The 20,543-nt window shown below is 37.5% G+C and overlaps 4 protein-coding genes across 5 annotated transcripts; 1 reads left to right on the top strand and 3 right to left on the bottom strand.

The window, feature by feature from the left end:
* Window positions 1-210: 210 nt before the first annotated feature.
* Window positions 211-4,057, bottom strand: LOC126593460 (NADH--cytochrome b5 reductase 1-like). Its single transcript, XM_050259539.1, has 9 exons — window positions 3,687-4,057; window positions 2,535-2,676; window positions 2,235-2,325; window positions 2,028-2,105; window positions 1,832-1,912; window positions 1,652-1,741; window positions 1,211-1,276; window positions 676-762; window positions 211-560 (listed from the first exon to the last, which is right to left on the bottom strand). The coding sequence occupies exons 1-9, from the start codon at window positions 3,790-3,792 to the stop codon at window positions 468-470; spliced, it is 834 nt and encodes a 277-aa protein (XP_050115496.1). The 5' UTR covers window positions 3,793-4,057; the 3' UTR covers window positions 211-467.
* Window positions 4,058-5,040: 983 nt separating this feature from the next.
* On the top strand, window positions 5,041-9,746 carry LOC126593459 (glycosylphosphatidylinositol anchor biosynthesis protein 11). Of its 2 annotated transcripts, none has more exons than XM_050259537.1 (9): window positions 5,041-5,206; window positions 6,349-6,628; window positions 6,762-6,827; window positions 7,016-7,058; window positions 7,414-7,468; window positions 7,895-7,943; window positions 8,197-8,264; window positions 8,430-8,538; window positions 9,387-9,746. In XM_050259537.1, the coding sequence occupies exons 2-9, from the start codon at window positions 6,446-6,448 to the stop codon at window positions 9,489-9,491; spliced, it is 678 nt and encodes a 225-aa protein (XP_050115494.1). In that variant the 5' UTR covers window positions 5,041-5,206; window positions 6,349-6,445; the 3' UTR covers window positions 9,492-9,746. The 2 variants fall into 2 exon arrangements, with proteins under 2 accessions (XP_050115494.1, XP_050115495.1); XM_050259538.1 differs by having other exon boundaries at window positions 5,117-5,206; window positions 6,420-6,628.
* Window positions 9,747-11,915: 2,169 nt separating this feature from the next.
* LOC126593458 (probable lysophospholipase BODYGUARD 4) lies at window positions 11,916-14,960 on the bottom strand. Its single transcript, XM_050259536.1, has 4 exons — window positions 14,439-14,960; window positions 12,943-13,295; window positions 12,543-12,736; window positions 11,916-12,343 (listed from the first exon to the last, which is right to left on the bottom strand). The coding sequence occupies exons 1-4, from the start codon at window positions 14,890-14,892 to the stop codon at window positions 12,019-12,021; spliced, it is 1,326 nt and encodes a 441-aa protein (XP_050115493.1). The 5' UTR covers window positions 14,893-14,960; the 3' UTR covers window positions 11,916-12,018.
* A 748-nt stretch (window positions 14,961-15,708) lies between these two features.
* LOC126593457 (zinc finger protein VAR3, chloroplastic) lies at window positions 15,709-19,689 on the bottom strand. The gene is made up of 5 exons (XM_050259534.1): window positions 19,156-19,689; window positions 18,953-19,070; window positions 17,714-17,985; window positions 17,529-17,627; window positions 15,709-17,443 (listed from the first exon to the last, which is right to left on the bottom strand). Exons 1-5 carry the CDS (start codon window positions 19,623-19,625, stop codon window positions 15,871-15,873), a joined length of 2,532 nt encoding a protein of 843 aa, XP_050115491.1. The 5' UTR covers window positions 19,626-19,689; the 3' UTR covers window positions 15,709-15,870.
* Between the last annotated feature and the right edge of the window lie 854 nt (window positions 19,690-20,543).

Genomic DNA, 20,543 nt, shown 5'->3' with positions numbered 1-20,543 from the left:
TTAGATTGGTATCCGAAGTAAATGACAAGGGTAAAATTGACAATTGAAACCACAATAACAATTACCGCAAACCACAGTGACCCCATTTATGAATTTTAGCAAAAATTAAAGCAGTTCCGAGAAGATTTGGAGTTATTAGGTAGTCTTTCCAGGTGTATTCAATCGAGATTTTTAAGGATTTTAAAAAAGATTAAAGCAGGGTGCTTAGAGTTGTTTATAATTTGTAGTAAAGTGAATTTATTCCCAGGATTAATCCAAAATTCCGATCCCAAACCATCAGAAACAAGATCCAACATCCGTTCTTGAACCTAAGAAATCCACTTAACAAGTACATTTGCCGTGTAAAAAGTTCCATTCCACTTTAAAGCAAAGAATGTGCTAAATTCACTTGTTCCAACGACTGGAACCCCTTTGCTCAACCCGCGAAAGCTCTGATTACATCGTTTGTAGAAGACCATACGGAAGGATCAGAACTGGAACTGCATCTCCGGTGCATATCCGAGTGCTTCAAGGTGAGCAGCCATGGCCTTGTTCATCGGGGGTGGACCACATCTCAGAATCTGCAGATTTCAAGAACAAAGTCAGCACTTCGCTTATAACAGTATGCTAGCGACTTTTCATATCCAACAATGCAGCAATGGAAACGCGTGTTTGCAAGCTTTTGAATTCACTTGCCTGAATATCATGCGCTGGGGCAGGCAAGTGCTCTTGAATCATTTCCTTTGAGACAAAGCCAACACCACCATCCCATACTTCCGGAGGCTGAAAAGTAACAGTTTACAGAGGCAGAAAAAAAATAATGGTCGTCAGTCATGGCATATAACATAAGGATTAGGAGTCCACAGAAACAAAAAGAGACGGAATATCATTCACATTAACGAAACAATAGCGCACAAGCAGAAGATGGTAACTTCATGCTCCATGAGGAGACCTTTGTAGTAGTATTTGGGTGGATTATCTATTTCTATTATTATAAATCTCAAACCAGTAAAGGTTGGACTATTGTTCACATTAATGCTGAAGACCATCCTTCTCAAAACACACGTAACAGTAAAAATCAACACGGAATTCATGGCATTTTAATTTACTTTGGCTTGATATAGCGCTCTGGTAGCAAACTAAAAGATAATAAGTTTTTTTCAAAAGCACCAGGAGAAAGCGAAGGGAAGAAAAATAGTTCGAAAATATATTGCATGAGAAAGGCACTAACCTGATTCAAGACGTAGTAAATCTTGAAGCGATCAGGGTAGTTACTAGCAAGGCCATCCAACTCTTCCTGCAAACAAATAGAAGGAATTTGATCCAATTACATAACTGCAATTCGCAAATACTACAATTCCAACTTCTCAGTTCAATGACAGGGCCGGAAACAAATAACATCTTTCTAGACTATATACAGACCGAGCATGTAATTCGCTACTTATTCAACAAGGGCAGGTTATCTAAGTGGGAATTGCATAGTCAACTAAGAACTATCAAATTAAAGTGCATTAGTAGACCCATCCTGCTAGCATTTTATAAAGACCCAATATGTTGGTTCCTTAGTGAAAGAATGGGCCAAACCAGTGGTAGTATAAGTTATCAAATAAACATAACAAGTAGACAGTGCAAAGATAATATGAAACATGATACAACGGCGAATGCAGGATACCTTTACAAGAATGTCTTCATATGTCACATTGGCATAGATCAAGTGCACCTTCGTTTTGTCTTTTGGGTTTTCTAATATTGCCCTTGCAACCTACAGTGGATGCAGAGAAGATGAAAATATTCTCCAAAATGAGAGCAATGAAAGAACATATTGTACTCTTTTGTGGTAATAAATACATACCTGGAACATTGGAGTGATTCCAGACCCTCCAGCAAGCATCCCAAATGCTCTAACTTGGCCAGGTTGATACTTGAAACGCCCCTGGTAACAATAAAATTCCAGGGATCAACTTGGTGGAAAAAAAAAATTAATAGTGCATGTAGGAAATATATGATTTAAGTGCCAAAAACATTTGAATAGCAAAATAAATGTGTACCTTCGGTCCCTTGACAGCAAGATGATCTCCAACGCGCATCTCCCGGAAATGATGTGACATTCTTCCTTGAGGATACATCTGATGCAAAGAAATGTCCAATACATGATACCTTTTTTAAAATAACTTCATGTATAATTTCTCTATTTCCATGTTTCAATAAAGTGAAGGTACAAGTGAATCTCCCTACAACTGTTGATAGATAATTACCTTTATAACCAATTCAAAATATCCAACATCAGAATCCAAGGTAGTTGGGGTATATGGTTTGATAATCTCTTCTCCTTGCCCATCCTTGCCCCTATTTGACAAAGTATATCACATAAGATGCTACAATGATACAATAAAGACAAAAATCATCCAAACTTCCTCTTTATATATCAGAATTTCCAACAAACATTTAGTGAATCAACCATCATTTATCAAATTATCAACAGCTAAAAGACTCAGAAAAGGATGACCATTTAATAAACAAAGTAAACCAAAATAGCCAATCCGAATCAATCGTACCTGCAACTTATGTGCTGTCCAATTGGAAGGCCTAAAACTGCAGTAGGTGTTGGAAGTTCAAATTTAAACTTTGCCACATTGTGGCTCAGCTGCGTGCGCTTGACAAGTTTGAAGTCCTTGAAATTCTCCGGATCTAAGCTAACTATAAAGATACACCACGATGTGAGGCATTTTTACAGATTCTATTGGGTTAATTTTTAGCATAAACCACACGGACAATGAGTCCACCCAGTTTTGTATACCTTACTTTGTTAACACACAAAGTACTGAAGGAAACTTGAATAGCTGAAATTTGACTACCGAGAAAGAAAAAAAACAAAACAATTCAAAAGCCGAACCCAAATCTGTCTCGAATCAATATCCAAAGCTGACCTAGAAGGACTAGAAGCAAAATGGTCAAATCCAGGATTTCTTCAAACAAAACAAAACAGAAATTAAAGATTAAACATTTTCAAACTCTTCAAACAGATATTTTCGATGTTTGATTTGTATATGAACAAAAGGATGAAGAAAGGGAAAAAAAAGAATTTGAAGAATAAGGCTTTGGTCCACCATTGTCTTCCAGAAAAAAGTGATCCTCTTACCTTATAAACCATGCTACTGGATAACATACATCTCTGCTCTCCAAGTATGTTACCATGAAAGGAACAGAGAAACCTTTTCCTTAAAACTAAGCATCAAACTTTTTTTGATACAACAATATTCTACTCTAGGCGGAAATTTTGGCTAAGCCACACAGGATGAGCATATAGCAATAATTAGGTATCATACTTGTCATTTATGTGAGTCGAACTTTAAACCACCACTTAAGCGGGGAGAAATACCACTAAACTATAGTACTAGTGACAGTGGCAACGTCAAGCATCAATCTTAATCGAAATATGATTACCCAATTGATCATTACAACTAAAACAAATATCACAAAAGAGGACATCACAAAACACCAAACTTTTTCTACTCCCCCAAATCCAATCCAGATAAAAATCACAGAAAAAGCATACATATTCATAACCCAACATCAACACTCGAATGATCAACCATAACTATGATCAAAACCATGTAAACCCATCACTGATTGAAAGTTGAAACCAACTAATCACAAAAAAATTGAAAGAAAACAAAAAAAGGGCAATTAAAAAAAAAAGTTCAAACCATTGGGCTTCTTGGAGGAGAAGAGATAAGCAGCAGCCGCAATAACAACAACAGCCACAGCCGCACCCACAAGGATCTGGGGATCCAGAGACTCTAAGAAATCCATATTCTTCGTGGGTTCTGGGCAAAAAAAAAAGACCTTGCTTCTTGGTTTTATCAGAAGATATCAATCAAGAAATGGGAATGGTGGGAAAATGGGTAGCAGAGAGTGCGGGTAGGTGGACGATTTGCCTATCTATATAAATTGGAGTGGGTGTCTGTCGCTGACTAGCTGATAAGGTTGGTGAAATCGTTGATGGTGGGCTGATGGATCTCTTCTTGGTATACCAAACGATGCTGACTCCCAGACGCCGGGCGCCCATGGAAACCATTCTTAAAACCTACATTTCTTAAAAAACAAATAATGGCATAGTGGTCATTTAGTACTACGGATATGATAGTATTCTTCTTTGTTAGTAAGTGAGAGAATTTAGGTTCAAATCTCGTTAATGATGAATTCAATACCAAATTAGGTTGTCCATTATGTGGCTTAGCCCAACTTCTCGCTCCTCTTAGTGTAAAATATATTTTTGAATTAAAAAAAAAGGTCTAGTAGTATTCTCTTTATTTGTAAATGAAATGTTTTAGATTCGATTTTCGCTAAAGGTGAATTTTACAGCCTAATGATATTCTCTTTGTTTGTAAATGAAAGTTCTTAAATTCGATTCTCACTAAAAATAAATTTGAATCACATTATTGCTACTCCATTGTGAGGCTAAGTCCACCCCTTCTTCATAGTGTAGATAATATCGTTTGTTTATAATAAAAGAAATATTATTTCTCAAATTAACATTTCTCGTTGTCTTTTCCTAGTGAAATTTTGCCTTGTTTTTTATGTAGCATTACGCGTAGTGGTATTTTTCTTCGTTATGTTCGAAAATCTTCGATTTAAATGAATGATGTCATTAAATTTCACTATTTAAATTTTGTATTACGTGATGTGGAAAATACTAACAAAACAGAAAGTACTGATAGTGACATTCAAAATTTCAAAATAAAGTAAAGTTGGTGGGTCATTCCTACAAATATGAATAAGGATCCTCTCCGAATCTTCTTTACGAGGATTTCGAGAATCTTTAAATTATGTTTGTTCATCAGACATTGTGCGACTAATTTTCATCAGATATTATTTATGTTTAATTTTAAATAAAATAATTTAAAATAATTTTTAACCGTACGATGTACGATGAACGAACATAATTTGAAAATCTTTTAACTTCCTCACAAAAAAATCGGGAGAAGATGTACAACAAAATCAACTACCTTCACCAGGTGACATTCACGAAAAGGTTAAACAGACAAAAGAGTAACATAATCCGCTCCAAGACCATGCCCGGATTCAAACCCGCTCCAAGCCCATACCCGGATTCCCCGCACACGCAAAGCCATATGGGTCCTCTTCTTCTCGATGCAACTGCAAAAGCATTCGCTCCGGTTCCGATTTCATTTCACTCTGTCACCCTCTCACTAAACCAGGCGAGGTTAGCTTCTCTCTCCTCTCTCTCTCTCTCTCTCTCTCTCTCTCTCTCTCTCTCTCTCTGATTCAGTGGTTCTTCGTCGTTAGCTGATTGAGCTGTTTATCATTCTCCCAATTATTATTTTGTTTGGTTTATAATGAAAGTCGTAATTTTGTCTGAATTGTGCCTTCAATAGTCTTGATTTTTAGGGTTTATCAAGAAAATTATTCCCAATTTAGAATTTAATTTGATTGTGGCATCCTTAAGTTTTTTTTTTATTTATTTATTTTTCTAGTTTTTTGAGTTGGGTTAATTTTAGATTGCGAGGTTAATCGGTGCATTCAATTCTACATTGTTATCATGGAAATTTTGGTATTGAAGTTTGTAGTTTTGTTGTAATTTTCTGCTTTTCCAAGCCTCATTGTTAGTTTTTGTCCAGAATTGATATTATGTTGTAGAATGAGAATAATATTACCAACCCAAATTCATTGGAGAAATAGTTAAACTGAGCACTTGAATTGGGAAACGTCCGGAAAGATTATTGTTTGAAAGAGGGCTGCTTTGAGGTTGGTGAACTCGCGGGCGACTGGTGGTGGTTGTGCCGGCATAGCTATAATAAAGGTTGAAGAAGCTATGCCAGCATAACCACCACCAGTCGCTGGCGAGTTCATCAACCTCAAAATGGCGCTCCTTGAATTTAGTGGTCGTCATCCTTGCCACTGGTAGTGGCTGTGCAGCGACATTTTTCATAATCTTCATCTCTCTCTCTTGCTGAAACACCATGGCTGGCCCCCATCCACCAAATCAAAGGTAACCTGTAGGTAGATTAGGGGCTGATCCCCAGAGGGACTGGGGTGATCCTGGGACCACCCGAGGTGTGGAAAAAAGGCCTATGGAGGTCCTTTGAGAATCGTTCTTTGCCTAGGGCTGTATAGGCTACAAATTGAGAAGGGTGGTGCAAAGAAACAAGGTGTCCAGAGACGATTATAAACATAATTTTCCGTGTGCAAAAAGAAAGAATAGCCCAACAATAATAATGGACCACGACAGATACAATGCTAATAAGCCAAAACCAATGGGCTCAATTTGACCAAAAAAAAAAAAAAAGAATGGGATCCTGAGACAACCTTGTCCTGACCACCACTCTCCCTCTTCTTCTGCTTCAGATCTCTCATATTCTCCAACCACAGCACACAGTCGAATCGACCCAACAATTAAAGCAGATTACTTTTGGCAGAAGCAGCTTATTTCAAAAAGCAGCAAATGAAGCAGAAGAAGAACAAAGAGATGGCCGCTAAACCCTCCTCGAAAGCAATATCCAAGGCGGAGGCACTGGTGGTCCACTTGATTTCTGGCTTCGGATTGGCGGTAGCTTTCTGGGTGGCCCACAATGTCCACTCCATCAGCCTCACCTCCCATCCTTCTCTTACTCTCCGTTTGATCTGGGTGGGTACCTTCTTCTATACTCTGACTTTTCGATTTAATCTCGAAAATATTGAATTTTTTTTTTCTTTCAATTCTTTATGATTATATTGTTCTTCTGTTTTATTTGTTCTGGGATTTTGTTTTTCTCTTGAAGGTTTTCGAATGCCCAGCTGTGATTCTTCTTTACAGCCGGTATAGGAAGGACCATGAACGATGCTCTGTAAGTTGTTATGCTTTTGTTATTCTATTTGGTAGCTGAGAAACGGATGTGAAATGTGGGGAAGCATAGGAAAATGAGATTTCTTCTGTTTCCTCAGCAACCCAACAAGCCTTCCATGAATTTATTTCTTTCCTTTTGACTTTTGGTCTGTTGTAGTTTCTCTTATAGTCTTCGATGTGATTTTACAGTACTTCAAAGCGGTAGGGCGTGGCCTGCTAGGACTTCCTGCTGGTTAGTCCGTAATCCAACTTTTCACTTGTGCTCTGGTGTATATTTTTCACTGATTCTGCTCTGTTCTAAAAGCATTGTCGTATATAACGTTTAAATACGCTAGCTATTTGGTTCTAATGGATTCAGATTAAATTCTGACAAAAGAAATGCAAGTTCATTGCTGCGACTAGTGATCTCTAGTCCTGCTTCAGTCACCCAAGAAGCTCCATTTCAGGAATTTTCATTATTATGTTGCACAAAAATGGCCACCACTCTGTTTTAATTATTCTAGGGTTTAGTTTAAACTGTTTAACTAATTTGTGATACTATTCATCAAGAAACTATAACAATTAATTATGTCTTACCCGTTCTGTAGGGGCTCTGATAAATGCTTTAGGAGCAATAGTGTTGGGCGCACCTGCTGGCATCCAGTATGTGAACTAAGTGCTCAATAGCCAATTTCATTAATAACCGTAATTCTGAAACTAGAAGTCACAAGTTGAGGTTGGAAGGGGATAGATTTGCACCCTTTCTTCCTATGAACAAAACTAGAATTCCGTCACTTCATCATTGTATAAGGTACACTATCCACCTTCCTTTTTGGAACTCAAATCACTTCTTTGCATGTGCTCTTTTTTTTTGGTTGACAAAAGAATGTCAAACTAGTCATGGTGGATAGGTTTATGTTTGACTTCTCGAGGATTTGGTAACTATTCAACCTCAACTGTGGATTCATGTTTTTCAGAATTACAGAAATAGATGTGTTATTAACTGTTCCGATGATCTGATTCACCTTTTAATAGATTGAGTTATAGTACAATCAGTCGTAATTTTTTCCTGTTTCCTTTTTGACACAGGTATCTACCAAGGACCATTAACTGGTCTCTTGTAATGTCATTGTTCACTGTAAGTTTCCTCTACATTGCATTTCCAAGTTTTAGAAAATTTTTACTTCTACTTTCATAGTATCTTGGATGCAATTCTTCAACTTTCTTTAAGCTTCACTCCAGTATTCTATATTACTTGTTAATATCTGACACTCATTCTTGAAATAACCTTTAATGACATTTTTTCTTTAAGAAATGCAGTTCTTACTTGTACATGAATTAAATAGTTTAATTCTCTTTCTTATAAAACTCGATTTGTGTGTTTTGGGCAGATTGCGCCTGCAGCATCTGTATTTGGCTCATCATGGACAGATTGGCAACGTATATTTGCATTTACAAAGCAAGTTTCCTATCCTCATTTGCTTCTTTCCTCTCATTTTTAGCCATGTTCATATCATTTGAATCTTTGATTGGGTAGAGTACATATATACTGAAATTTGATTCCATCAGGGAATGTAGGTGTTCTAAACTTATACTAGCTATTGGTTCTACCTTGTACTTGCAGGCTTATTGAACCTGTGGATTATATGATTTGTCTACCAGCACATGGAGCTGTTATTGGTGCTTGGTTTGGGGCTTTTCCAATGCCGCTTGACTGGGAACGTCCATGGCAGGTAATATCTTTATGCTTTTTCTTGTTTCCACTATATTACTGTGCTTTTAGTTCTTTTGCAAGATTGGTTTTCTTTCTTTATTCGCTTCTTGTGGAAACTTTCTCTTTAAATTGTATATCTTCTTCTTCTGTGCTTTCTATCGCACTTATTTGGAAATTGAACTGTTCAATAATCAATATCGATATGTACATTTCTGTTCTGTCAGAAAACATTTTAATTCACCATAGGTTAGGTGATGATGTAATGTATGCCATTAGCTATTATTGCAAAATTTGGCAGCCTTCTGAGAACCGTCCAAATTGTCCAATCTTGAGAGCCAATAATGTTGGGCTGACAGTGTGTCAAACCAGTTTTCTTTTCTTGACTAGTGTTCTTGGGGTATAAGAGTCGCATAACTCATGATAGCTGATTAATGAAGAATGTGATGCACAAACAATGGGTTGGAATCAATAGATTGGGTGTTATGTGTCTGCATCCTACTTTTTGGAGATTTATTGTATAACCATGTCAACTTATCATATCCCATATTATGCAACATAGGTTGGTGGCCCATGTTTCAGCAGTGTTCGCATATTGTTTAAACTTCTATAAAGTTGTTCCATCTTGTAATCCTTCTGTTTCTCAGAAAATTGAAAGGCTGCCGTGTATTTAGTTCAATCTGTTCTGGGGAATCCTCAAAAGTAGCACCTTTGCCATATTTAATTCTCTCTAGTTTCTTCAGAAACATGAACATGATTTGTTATGTTGTTGAATGTCCGAGTAACATGTACGGTCATTCGGATCATCCACTTTATTGGCTTGTTCTCCTTTTCTGTTGAGGTCTGAAGATATGGTATTCTCTTCTGCAGGAATGGCCTATTTGTGTGAGTTATGGAGCAATTGTTGGGTATCTGGTTGGCATCGTTGCATCATTGGGCTTTATGCTTGTGCGGCAGCATGTCAAAGGAGACTAAACAAGTGAGATGTCCAAATATTCTTCTGGGCAATTAATTTTTTCACGGTTTCGTTTTCTTTTGGTTTTTTATTTTATATTTTGTAGAAACAAAACCGAGTGCAGTGACGTTCTAGGAGTCATACAGCCGAACCCATTTAGTGAGATAAGATTTTGTTGTTGTTGTAGTATAAACAACTTTTTATTTTCCTCGGTTGAGTAGAAATGATATTACAGAAATGGAATGAAAGGGTTTGAACCATTGCTCTTTTTGAAATACTATACAAGCTTTTTGAGTTTAGAATTGGACAATCTAGTTAGTATGTCCCGAGCGTCTAATAGACCTAGCTCTTAGTTTAGTGATATTTTCGTTTTAGAATAAAATTTTGTTTCGTCTCTGAACTTTCACCTCAGTTTAGGTTTGATTCTTAAACTGAAAATCCATTGATTTGTCTCTGAATTTTACAAAATGATTGACAGTGGACAAACTCAGGGACCGTTTCTATTTGTTTTAAATTTCAGAGACCAAAATAAGGAGTTATGTCAATCTCAAAAACCACTTTATCTAAAAAACCAATAAAATCTTCCAAATATTGCCTTCTGGATGTAGCCAACTAGGGAACTGCATATAAATTCCAAATGGTTCAAATGGTACTTGGATTTCCAAAATATGAAGCCAACGCCCGTCACAAACTGACCATGAACGAAACTACAATTTTCTTTACACATGAAAACGCCTCATTACCTTTGAGATAACGTCACAATTTCATTATCAAGTGCGTGTAAATCCTCTCTTAAGGCTCTAGCGTGATCTCGGGTGCATGCAAGTCTCTCTTTACTTTTTGGAGGATCTGAGCCTATCTCCATCTAAAAATACAAAGTTCAAAGTCATTAGATTATGCTTGACTTTGGCACCGAGTATTACAGTTTATTAATTTTTCTCTTGACTTATAAATGGGAAGTCTTAGATTTGACTCTGTGAACAACGAGTTCGATATCAAGTTATCATGCCAAGTTGCCAACCTCATCGGCTAACGCCTGTCACAAACTGACCATGAAGAAAACACATGGTTAACATTTTTCTGTTTATTTGATGAAGTTCGGTGTGAGTTAAATACATAGTTCTTCTTGTTAAGTGCTTACAGAAACCAATTCCACTTTAACAACATGATGACGGGGAGAAAGATGCTCATTCGCAACAAGCAAGACCAAACAAAAATCTTTGTGAACATTGAACCAATGGGCAGTGGCAACTTTCTGATAACTATGGACATATGTATATAATCTCATAGCATTTCTGAGCAGTTGAACGCTGTCATTCTTTTTTTTTGTTTTGGAAATAACGTTGTCATTCTTTTGATAACTATGAATATGTATTTCCAAAACATGTTAAACACCCGTAACATCGTGCCGACACTTTTACTAGTTTATTTAATAGGAAAACTAATGAAAATAACTTGAAAACTTTGAGTTTTAACGATAAGGACAAAATAATGGGTAAAGTGAATAGTACCAGAATTAACTTTTTAGTGTAAAAATATGATTTTTCATTAAAATAAACAGTAACATGAACTTTTTATTAAAGTTCGTTTATTTAATACCATATGAAATGTTGCACACGTTACAAGTGGTGGCAAAATATGGACCATGTGGTGCCATGTGTGGAACATGTTTTCCGCTAGTATCAAGCACAAACTGACAGCAAAATGTGGGAACACATGTTTCTTAGTTTTTCATTGTGATTTCAATTCATTCAAATCACAATGAGATGTGATTGTTCAAATTTATATTGAAATGAGTCAAATGACGCGATTTTTTGTCTTTTTAACTTAAATAAATTTAAACCTTTTACTTCTCATACATCCTTCTTAATTTTTAACCTTTGAATGAAATAAATTGAAAAAGATTAATCACAAAACATTAACAAGTGTGTGGGAGGTAAAAATGAATGTGTGAATAACATTATCCTTGATTTATTGGTTAATGAATTAAAGTGACTTACTCTACAAAGACCTGAATTAAAGACTTCATAACGGAGAGAGTTCAATACAATTGTGACTCGCTAAAACCTTATGCTTTGAGGCGTTACTATTATAAAGATATGGTAATGGGTCTTAAATTGTCTTGAACAAAATGTCTACAATTTGCCTTGATTAGTTCCAAGTTTTTATAACCAATGTTTCATCTTCAATCTATCATTGCTCATGCTTGTGATGCAATAGATTATGAATTTGATTTGCATAAATTATTTCTGAATATTCTAAGTGATATAAATATAGCAATTAAATCCTGATTTTTTATTAACGTGTAAACACCGTGAAGGTAAGAAGCACGTGTGAACAACCTTTTAAAGAACGAAATGACATCGTTCACATGATCCTTCTAGAAGAAATACCTCTCCCTTCTAAACTAAGAAAAAGAAAGAAAACTACATAAGAAAGCTACATTTTCAAACTTCAGTTCACTTCAATTTTTATGTAGTTTATTCTTTTTTGCAAATTCAAAAGAACCTAATTCATGCTTCATACTTAAGAGCATTTATCATACATTCAACGTCCTGAGTTCGATTCCCAAATATGTTCTACATGCCGAGTAAAATCTCGCTCTCTACCAAAGATCACAGAATTGTGATTAGTATTTTTGACAATGTTAACCTCTGCGTCAGGAGCCGCCATCTGAATGTTGTTGCTGCACTCCATGGGAACAACATTGTCTCTATCACCATGGATAACACAAATTTTAACCCCAGCTTTGCTCAAAACTTGCAAGTAACCTTCCATTAACTTTGCTCCCCCACATATCACATTGTGCATGGTGTGCCAAGCTGAATGGTGGGTGTGCCTAGTGAAGTCCACAGCCATAAAATGAAGATCCCTGTCAAGGAAATGTCACGGGTTAGGAGGTTAACGACAATTAGTAGTGGAACCACTTAACATTCTTCAATGTGCAACATAACACAAGCTTACTATGACATGTTTTTTCAAATGAAGAAGGAACTAAGAAAATTGTGCGTTTTGCGGTATTTTTTTCTTCTTTTCTAGGGTTTAGGGTTCAAGGTTCAGGGTTTAGTTACCTTCTCCGGGTAAGTAGCTTTGCGATTGTCTCCCAAGTCCTGTGGTGTCGGCATACAAGAAAACAGACGCATCGACCCAGGTGTTCATACCATGACATAAATGACGTTCCAAACACGAACGGTGGCCATAGTTTCCTTGCAGCAAGTTTTTCAAGCACTCTTAAGCTATCTCCATCTTTAGAAGGGAAGTAAGGCTACAAATCATAAATCCACATAACAATTCAATCAAACATGCATGTCTAAAAGTCTGTCTGGGACTGCTTCCAGAAAGGCTAAAAAAGCTTCTAGCATTAGCCCTTAGGAGAAGAAGTGCTTCTCGAAAAGCAATTCCAAACAAGCCCTAAAAATGACAAAGAAAATAGACGAAATGGTATGTATACTAAAGGATTCATGAACTTACAGGTGCTACAAGGGTGACTGATTTTACTAATTCGGGGTGCTTAGCAGCTAAAGCAATTGCTATTAAACAACCCATGGAATGTGCAACCAAATGGAAGGAGCTCAACTGGAATGGACAAATCACAGATTTCTCAATCATTTCCAATTGATCCTTCAAAGTATAGAAACAGTCCCTTGGCTTTGGGCTTCTTCCAAATCCCAACAGGTCTACGGCGAACAATCTGTAATTACGTTTCCCATGTTCTGAAAGATTCGGGAAGACGGTTTCTGTCCAAAACGAGGAAGAACAAAGAAACCCGTGCAGGAATATCACATTCTCCGGTGGCTTTCCTCTGCAATCCTCATCAGTGAGGGCTGTCAAATATCAAATGGCAACAATATGAGCAATTATCTTATGCCATAATTCTGTTTCTCAACTTTTCCGTGATTTATTCAATCTAAAGGCCGAAAAAAGGAAGGAGTTCAGACGGAGAAAGCGGATCATTCAATATCAAAACTAGTTTTGAAACCCGAGTTTATCAATCTAAATGGCCTTATAGTAGTGATTGAACATTCATCCTAATAATTTGTCACTAACTTGATCTGAAAATGTTGTCCTTTAGGACTAATCTCAACATGCACACAACCAACTTATTACCCTAAATTATAACATGTTAACTTTCTGGTGCTAAGAAAATGAAATTCCATTAGAGCAGGATTCTCTCCCCTCCCCTCCCATCTCTCTCACCTTCCTCCTTTTCTCTCTCTCTATATAAAGTCAACTCAAGATGTTAACGCGACTTATTTTCACCGTTCAAATAGGAGAGGATTGGAGGGGAAGGAGGAGAATTTGGAGGGATCAATCCTACTCCGATTCCATCCAATAGAATACAGGTACTTTCGACAACAAGAAGAAAAGAAATCGTAAAGTCAATAATTCTGTTCCTCCAAATGTAAGCGAAGTACCTAACTGAAAGTCTAAAAACACATTATTACGTAAATTTCAACATGACTGACTTTCTGGAGACAACCAAAAAGATACGACATTCCCATCCAATTGAACAGTTAACACAAGTTACTACCAAAACTGACAAAAAAGCAAGGGGTGTGACCCACACACCCCATTTTACTTCTCACACATCTCTTGATAATTTATGTCCGTTGATCTTCTTCAATTCATCCTATCCGACGGCCGAAAATTAAAAAGATGTGTGAGAAGTAAAATGGGGTGTGTGGATATCACACCCCAAAAGCAAAGCATAAATATTTCTTAATTTTCCTTTATCCGTATGCAAGCTATAAAATTAGCAAGTCTTTAGAAAGCCACAAAGTTCTGAAATTTAAAAAAAAAAAAAAAAAAGATTTCTGCACTCGCCTTGCACAACATTGTTTATTCTAGCATTTGGATTGAACAAGTCAAAGAAAAATCAAGACGGAAATTGTTAGAAAAAAAAAAAAAAAGTGCGGAAATCATTTCCCGTCATGAAACTGTAGCTGAAAAAAAAAACATGAAAATACCTTGTGAAGAAGGCTCAGGCTCCCCAATGACAAAGTGAAGCTTCTGGGCAGCATCATTGGTCCATGAAACACAAGACTGACATCCACAGTCCGACCACCTATTTTTCTGGTTTTTTACCTTTCCTGGATTTTCACTTTTACTTTTCCTCCATTTTTTCGCAAATCCAAGAAACCCCATTTTCCTAAAAACGTTTTTCCTCTCGTACAATGTCTCTGAAAGCGAAAGTTCCTCACCTTCTTCTCCATCGCCATTCCTCCTCGCCTCCTGTTCTTCCTTGTCTGTGCAGTAACAGCTGGAGGCCTCCTGCCCTTCGAACAACTCGTCAATGTATCTGTAAACGACGCAGAGAAAGGTGTCGAGAAAGTCAAAGACGAGGAAGACGATGAAGTTCAAGGCAGATACGAGGGTTGTCGTCGGATTTCTCCATTTTGCTGAGAAAATTTGAGGCGGCATGTGGAGAAGAAATCGGGAGCTGAGTTGGATGTGAAAGAAAAGACATGGTTGTTGTTAAAAGTACATGTTCCAAATTTTAACATGCAAGTAATGTTCCACTTCAAGTATGGTAAATGATTGGCCACGTCTTTTTTGATTAAAAAGGCAATTAGATTAGTAGTTCGGGTATGGCCGGCCGAAAAGCCATAAGGATAATACAAATAGGAGATATTTTTTCCCATCATTTTTTTATTTTTGTAGGCCTTTGTTTTGTTTTTAGTTATTGGATAGACAAATCAAAAGAGAATTAAAGGTTATAGCTAGAAGAGGTGTGAAGAAGTAAAAAAGCGTGTGCATAGATTACTCCCTTACAAAAACGAGAAAAGGTAAATAACGAGAAATTCCTGTCATTTGACCGTTTTACTATATTTTTTCTTCTGTTCTCTCGTCACATAACCAGAGAAATAATATGGTTATGCCCTTATTGGAGGCTAAATAGACTTACAAATGATCTCACACTTCTTTTTTAGCCCCACATATTAAAAAAGAAATTATTATCAGTACTTTAAAAGTTAATAAACAGATCTACAAGTGACTTTTAGTTTTTTTTTTGGAATATAATCACCTAAACTTTATTTTTGCCACTAAATTTACGATCCTGTCTCATTTTCAACTCACTTAATTATAAAGTAAATACCTTGTTGGTTCATTATGTAATTTGGCTTCTTTAAATTGTATAAAAAAAATGCACATAAACTTTTAAAACCTAACCAACCATCCAATTTGCCAAATTGCCCTCACCTAGCGTTAGTCCCATGACTCAACATGAAAAATGTATTTAGCTCCAATCCAGGCAACTGCATAACCAGAAGAAATGTATATCTTTATACACAGTTTGGAAGGCAACCCAAAAAATACAATTATTAAAAATTAATATGAGAAAAAAAACAATAATCTCATCTTCCAAAAACAACTAAGTGCAAGTCTTTTTTGTGATACTCAGTCACTATCTCTTTCCTTTGCTGGATCAGAGCTTACAACAGGAAGATTTTTTCTGTGTTGTGGAGATGTCAACCTCCTCTCCAACGGCGTTTTCCGCTTGCTGACAACAAACCTATTCACCCCTTTACGCATTGGCATTATTGACGGGAAATCTTCATCGGGAATCTGACTCAGCTCTGAGATGTCCTTTATCTGCGCAACGCGCTTGAACCATCTCTCTGCCTTCGCCTCCTCTGACATGTCTAAAGGATCTGGTTCCTTCACTGCTGACCCCTCCAAGCTTTTCCCACTCCAGCCCTGTCTAATGTTCTGATCATTGGATTGCTGCGGTGAATTTCCTGTTGAACTTGCTGTCTGGTTAGACTTCACTTTCCCAGAAGATCCAATGTTCAATCCATCCATGCCGTATGAGCTAGAATTAGCAAAACTTGGGGCAGAATCCCCGAACTGATTTTGTCCCGAATTTTCTGAATACCAGCTTGGCACATTGGTTTGCTGATTTTTCACCTGTTGCACGTGAGGTCTAGCATCAACCAAACTGTCTGAAGAGTTATCTGGCATCGTAGTTGAAGTTGATTCATCAGCAATCTTGTTAGTCAAATCTGTCTGCTGGTTCTTTTTTTTAGCAAAGTAGTCGGGTGGGAATGGGACGAAGGGAACATAATTGCCATTGTTAGCTTGTTCAGTAGCTGTACGTCTCTTGTATGCCGGAGTAGTCAAAGACCGATCTTTCTTTTTGCTGACAACAAATCGATTCTCTCCTTTACGCATTGGCATAATTTCAGGAAAGTCCTCATCTGAAATTGCGCTTGCAAGATTGGTAACATCGTGCAACTCTGCAACCCTCTTAAACCATCTCTCAGATTTTTCAGCTTGGTCTCTTTCTTCATCCTTGCTCCCAGCCTGTTCCGGAAGCTTCTCAGACAGCTGCATACTCTCCTCCACACTCGAATTCTCAGGTTTCTTGGCAAACGAATCAGCGGGTAATGGCACAAATTGGGGATAATTGGAATTCCCCCCTCTAGGTTGTCCATATTCCGAGGAAACTGAGCTTGATATAGAAGAGGGAGTATCAGTTCCAACATTTTGTCTGGGATTCGTACTTGTATTAACACGGCCGAGAATTTCATCTAAAGTCCTGTTGGGTGTACGACCAAGTGACCTATTCACACTCCCAGATTGCAGATCCTTGCCTTGGTAATTACCCTCATTATCCATGTTTCTTTGGTATTGAGCATTGGCCAGCCTCCTCTCTAATGGAGTCTTCCTTGTGCTCACAACAAATCTGTTTACTCCTTTTCTCAATGGCATTATTTCAGGAAAATCTTCATCAGATACAGCGCTGCTCATGTCTGAAGTACTGTCTAGCTGAGAAATCTTACTAAACCACCGCTGTGCCTTCTCTTCATTAGCGGCCAGCCTGCTATCAATGTTAGCCTGACTTTTGTCACCCATATTTACATATCCCATATCTAAACCATCATTAGTGGAACCACGTGAGACCTCTCCAGGGCGCTTGCAATCACACCTCAAACATACCATGTTTCTCCCATAGTTAAAAAAATCACATCTGAGAAAGAAGTTATTTCATCATCAATTAATCAGTAAAAGACAGAAAACCCAAAAAAGAGATGAAATAAAAATGCAAAACTCACTGAGGACACTCCCACTCCTTGCCAGTCAGCTCCCTCTTTGGTCGTGCCTCCTCGCACTCAAGGCATTTCATATTTCTTGCAAAGTTCATGAAATTACACCTGCTCATGAACAGAACGCCATACAAACATGAAACAAAAGAAAAGAAGACAGATGGAAATTGACAAATAAGCCTATAGGACTCTACCTCTGGCAAATCCAATCACCTCTTTTCATTTCAAAAGGCCTAGCAGATTCTCCAAAGTTATCAGAGGATCGACTCTGCATTGACCCAATAGAGTTCGAATCTGGAACACTATAACAGAGCTTGGCCATTTCACTCAACAGAGTACGAACAGATGATTCAACAATTTCTCTATTATAGAGATTGTTTCTCTCTGAAGAAAAAACAGGATTGCTAGCATAACTCAATATAAATCTCATCAAATCAATCGTTTGTGCTTTATCAATGTCCAAGGCCTATTATGCGAAATAAAAATCGATTGGTTAGTAGAACGTAACTTAAATGTACCTAAGAAAGTGTATCTCATATAAAACCGATGAATTAGAAGATATCTAAATCATGCAGAAGTCATCAACAACAACAAAGCCTTTTCCCACTAAGTGGGGTCGGCTATATGAATCCTAGAACGCCATTGCAGAAGTCATAAAAACAAAAATTGAGATAAACCCATAAAAGTCTTAGTATATTTACATCAAAATTAACATAAATGTTAAAATCAATTGGGCTTCCAAATGGAAAGTTTTCAAGATCACCAATATAACCTTTCTTTTTTCTCTTTCTTTCAGTCCACCGAAAATTTTCAGCTCAACAGTATATTAGCATATACGTATAGCACAGATACTCTTCAAAGAACAAAATAAAAAAGATTTTCCCCAAAGAACATTAGCTTTTGTACTTTTGCAGAACACATTCCTATTTCCGGTGGTTTTGGCATAGTGCTTGACTCAGGGAAATCTATATATGCTGAGGAATCCAATTGACACAGTATTGAAATTTTGCTTGAAAAAGTTACAGAAAACTATAATTTAAGTTTGATTTCTGTAGGAGTAATGTTTGTTTGACTACATTGGACTACAGATTTTGTATGTTGTATATCTGATTAAAGGCCTGTTTGGGATTGCTATTGGAGGGGATAAATTTGTTTCCCAACATCCAAAAGCGCTTCTAACAATGTTTCACAGAAAAACTTAAAAAAGCGCTTCTAGGTCATAGAAGTGGCTTCTAGAGAAGCACCTGCTCAGTGCTGCTTCAAGCACGTGGATTATTGAATTTTGACATGTTTATAACAAAAGAACTTCAAGCATAATTGCTTATGAGCAGAAATGCTTTCTAGAGAAGCAATCTCAAACGAGACCGAAAACAGTGAACAAACCATTTCACTTAAACTAAAATTAAAGAGCATTCACAGAGTTAAAAGCTCACATTGGTACTGCCTTGGCCGAGAAACAATCTCATTCGCCTCGCCGAAACATCGCCATTCTGGAACAGAAATGACGTCCCATTCTCCACCACAACCTCTAAATCTCGCCTCGAAAGCAACCTGCATCGAAAACCACACGCAATTCACCCACTGGTAAAAATTTCAAGACTTTTACTGATTGAAAGAGAAGCATATAAAACATTACCTCAAAAGGCCAGCTCTTTGCCTAGCAAACGCCAAGCAAACACTGGCAGCACGCATAAAGTCCTCGGGCAAATCCCGGACCGCAGCTGTGAACTCATCTTGGCCGTTGACTCCGTTGTATCCGGCGGCGGAGAGAGAGTTAAGGAGGTGGGACCACTCGGGCCAGGGGTGCGAGGCTCGGAAAGTGGCGGAGTCGGCGGAAGAAGAAGGGTAGGCGGAGGAAACGGGGGAGTGGGAATGGAAATGGTGAGAGGAACCGGGAGGGAAAGATGAGGCGGAGGAGGAGGGGCGGGAAGGGAGGGAGTGACGGTGGGAAAGGAAAGAGAGGGAGGAGGGGAAGAGTGGGGGTTTGTATTGGCGGGAGAGGCGGAGAAGAGAAGGGAAGCGGTGGAAAGGGTGGCTGGTGGTGGTGGTGGAGAGGATGGTGAAGAAACGATTGCTGGCGCCACCCATTTGGACGTGGAGGAGCATGGGAGTTTCGCGGTGGAGCGGTTGGGGATGGAAATGCGGTTGCAGGAATAAAATGGCTTTTCTGAGGTTTCTGATTCTTTTCATAATACGCCCATAGGCCCAAATAAACAACAAAAATAAGCCCAAGATATTTCTCCAATTAAAATAGGGGTGTAACTTGGGTTTGATCAACTCGAACTCAATCGAAACTTAACTGTTATCTAACTCGTCATTAACATATATTTTGGACCTAAGACATTCTGAAAAACTAATTTCACTCAACCCTAGTGCTATTGAAAATTAATACCAGTAGTTAATAAAACAAAAAAATAAAAATAAAAGATAACTGAGCCAAGATCCAGCACAAGCCCATAATTTCTATGAAGGTTAATAATTGGGCCTTGGTGTCCTTCAAACCCAGATCAAAAGGAGCCCAAAATACACAATTTCCGACGTATACAGGTGATCCAATCCAGCTCGTTTGAAATGAAAATTAGCAGCCAAACAAAAGATGCAAAACAAATTGAAGTTGATATTTTATTTTATTTTATTTTTTTACAAAATATTATCTATATTAAAAGAAGTAAACTTAGCCTAACAATGAGCTAGTAATAATGTAATTCCGAATTCGTCTTTAGCAAAAATCGAGCTTAATATCTCTTACTTACAAGTAAAAAAAAACATCATTAAACCGTAATATTAAGTAGCAATTAAAGTTGATATCTTAACATATTCCTTACACTGTTGACTGATTTCTTTTCAAAAAAATCTGCGAACACAAGTACTTGTTAGGTAAACTTGTCCGCAAATGTATCATTCACATATAGGCCACCAAGTCATGTCGAATTTAAATAATATTAGAGCTTCGTTCTGTCGGTACCAGATGACTGAAAGTTTATGGTCATACAATATTGAACTTGACATCAAATGTTAGAGATT

This window comes from Malus sylvestris, chromosome 12, assembly GCF_916048215.2.
Source record: "Malus sylvestris chromosome 12, drMalSylv7.2, whole genome shotgun sequence".
NCBI classification, from domain to species: domain Eukaryota; kingdom Viridiplantae; phylum Streptophyta; class Magnoliopsida; order Rosales; family Rosaceae; genus Malus; species Malus sylvestris.
The sequence above is the reverse complement of the archived record's forward strand: the minus strand, read 5'-3'. Positions and strand labels throughout refer to the sequence as shown.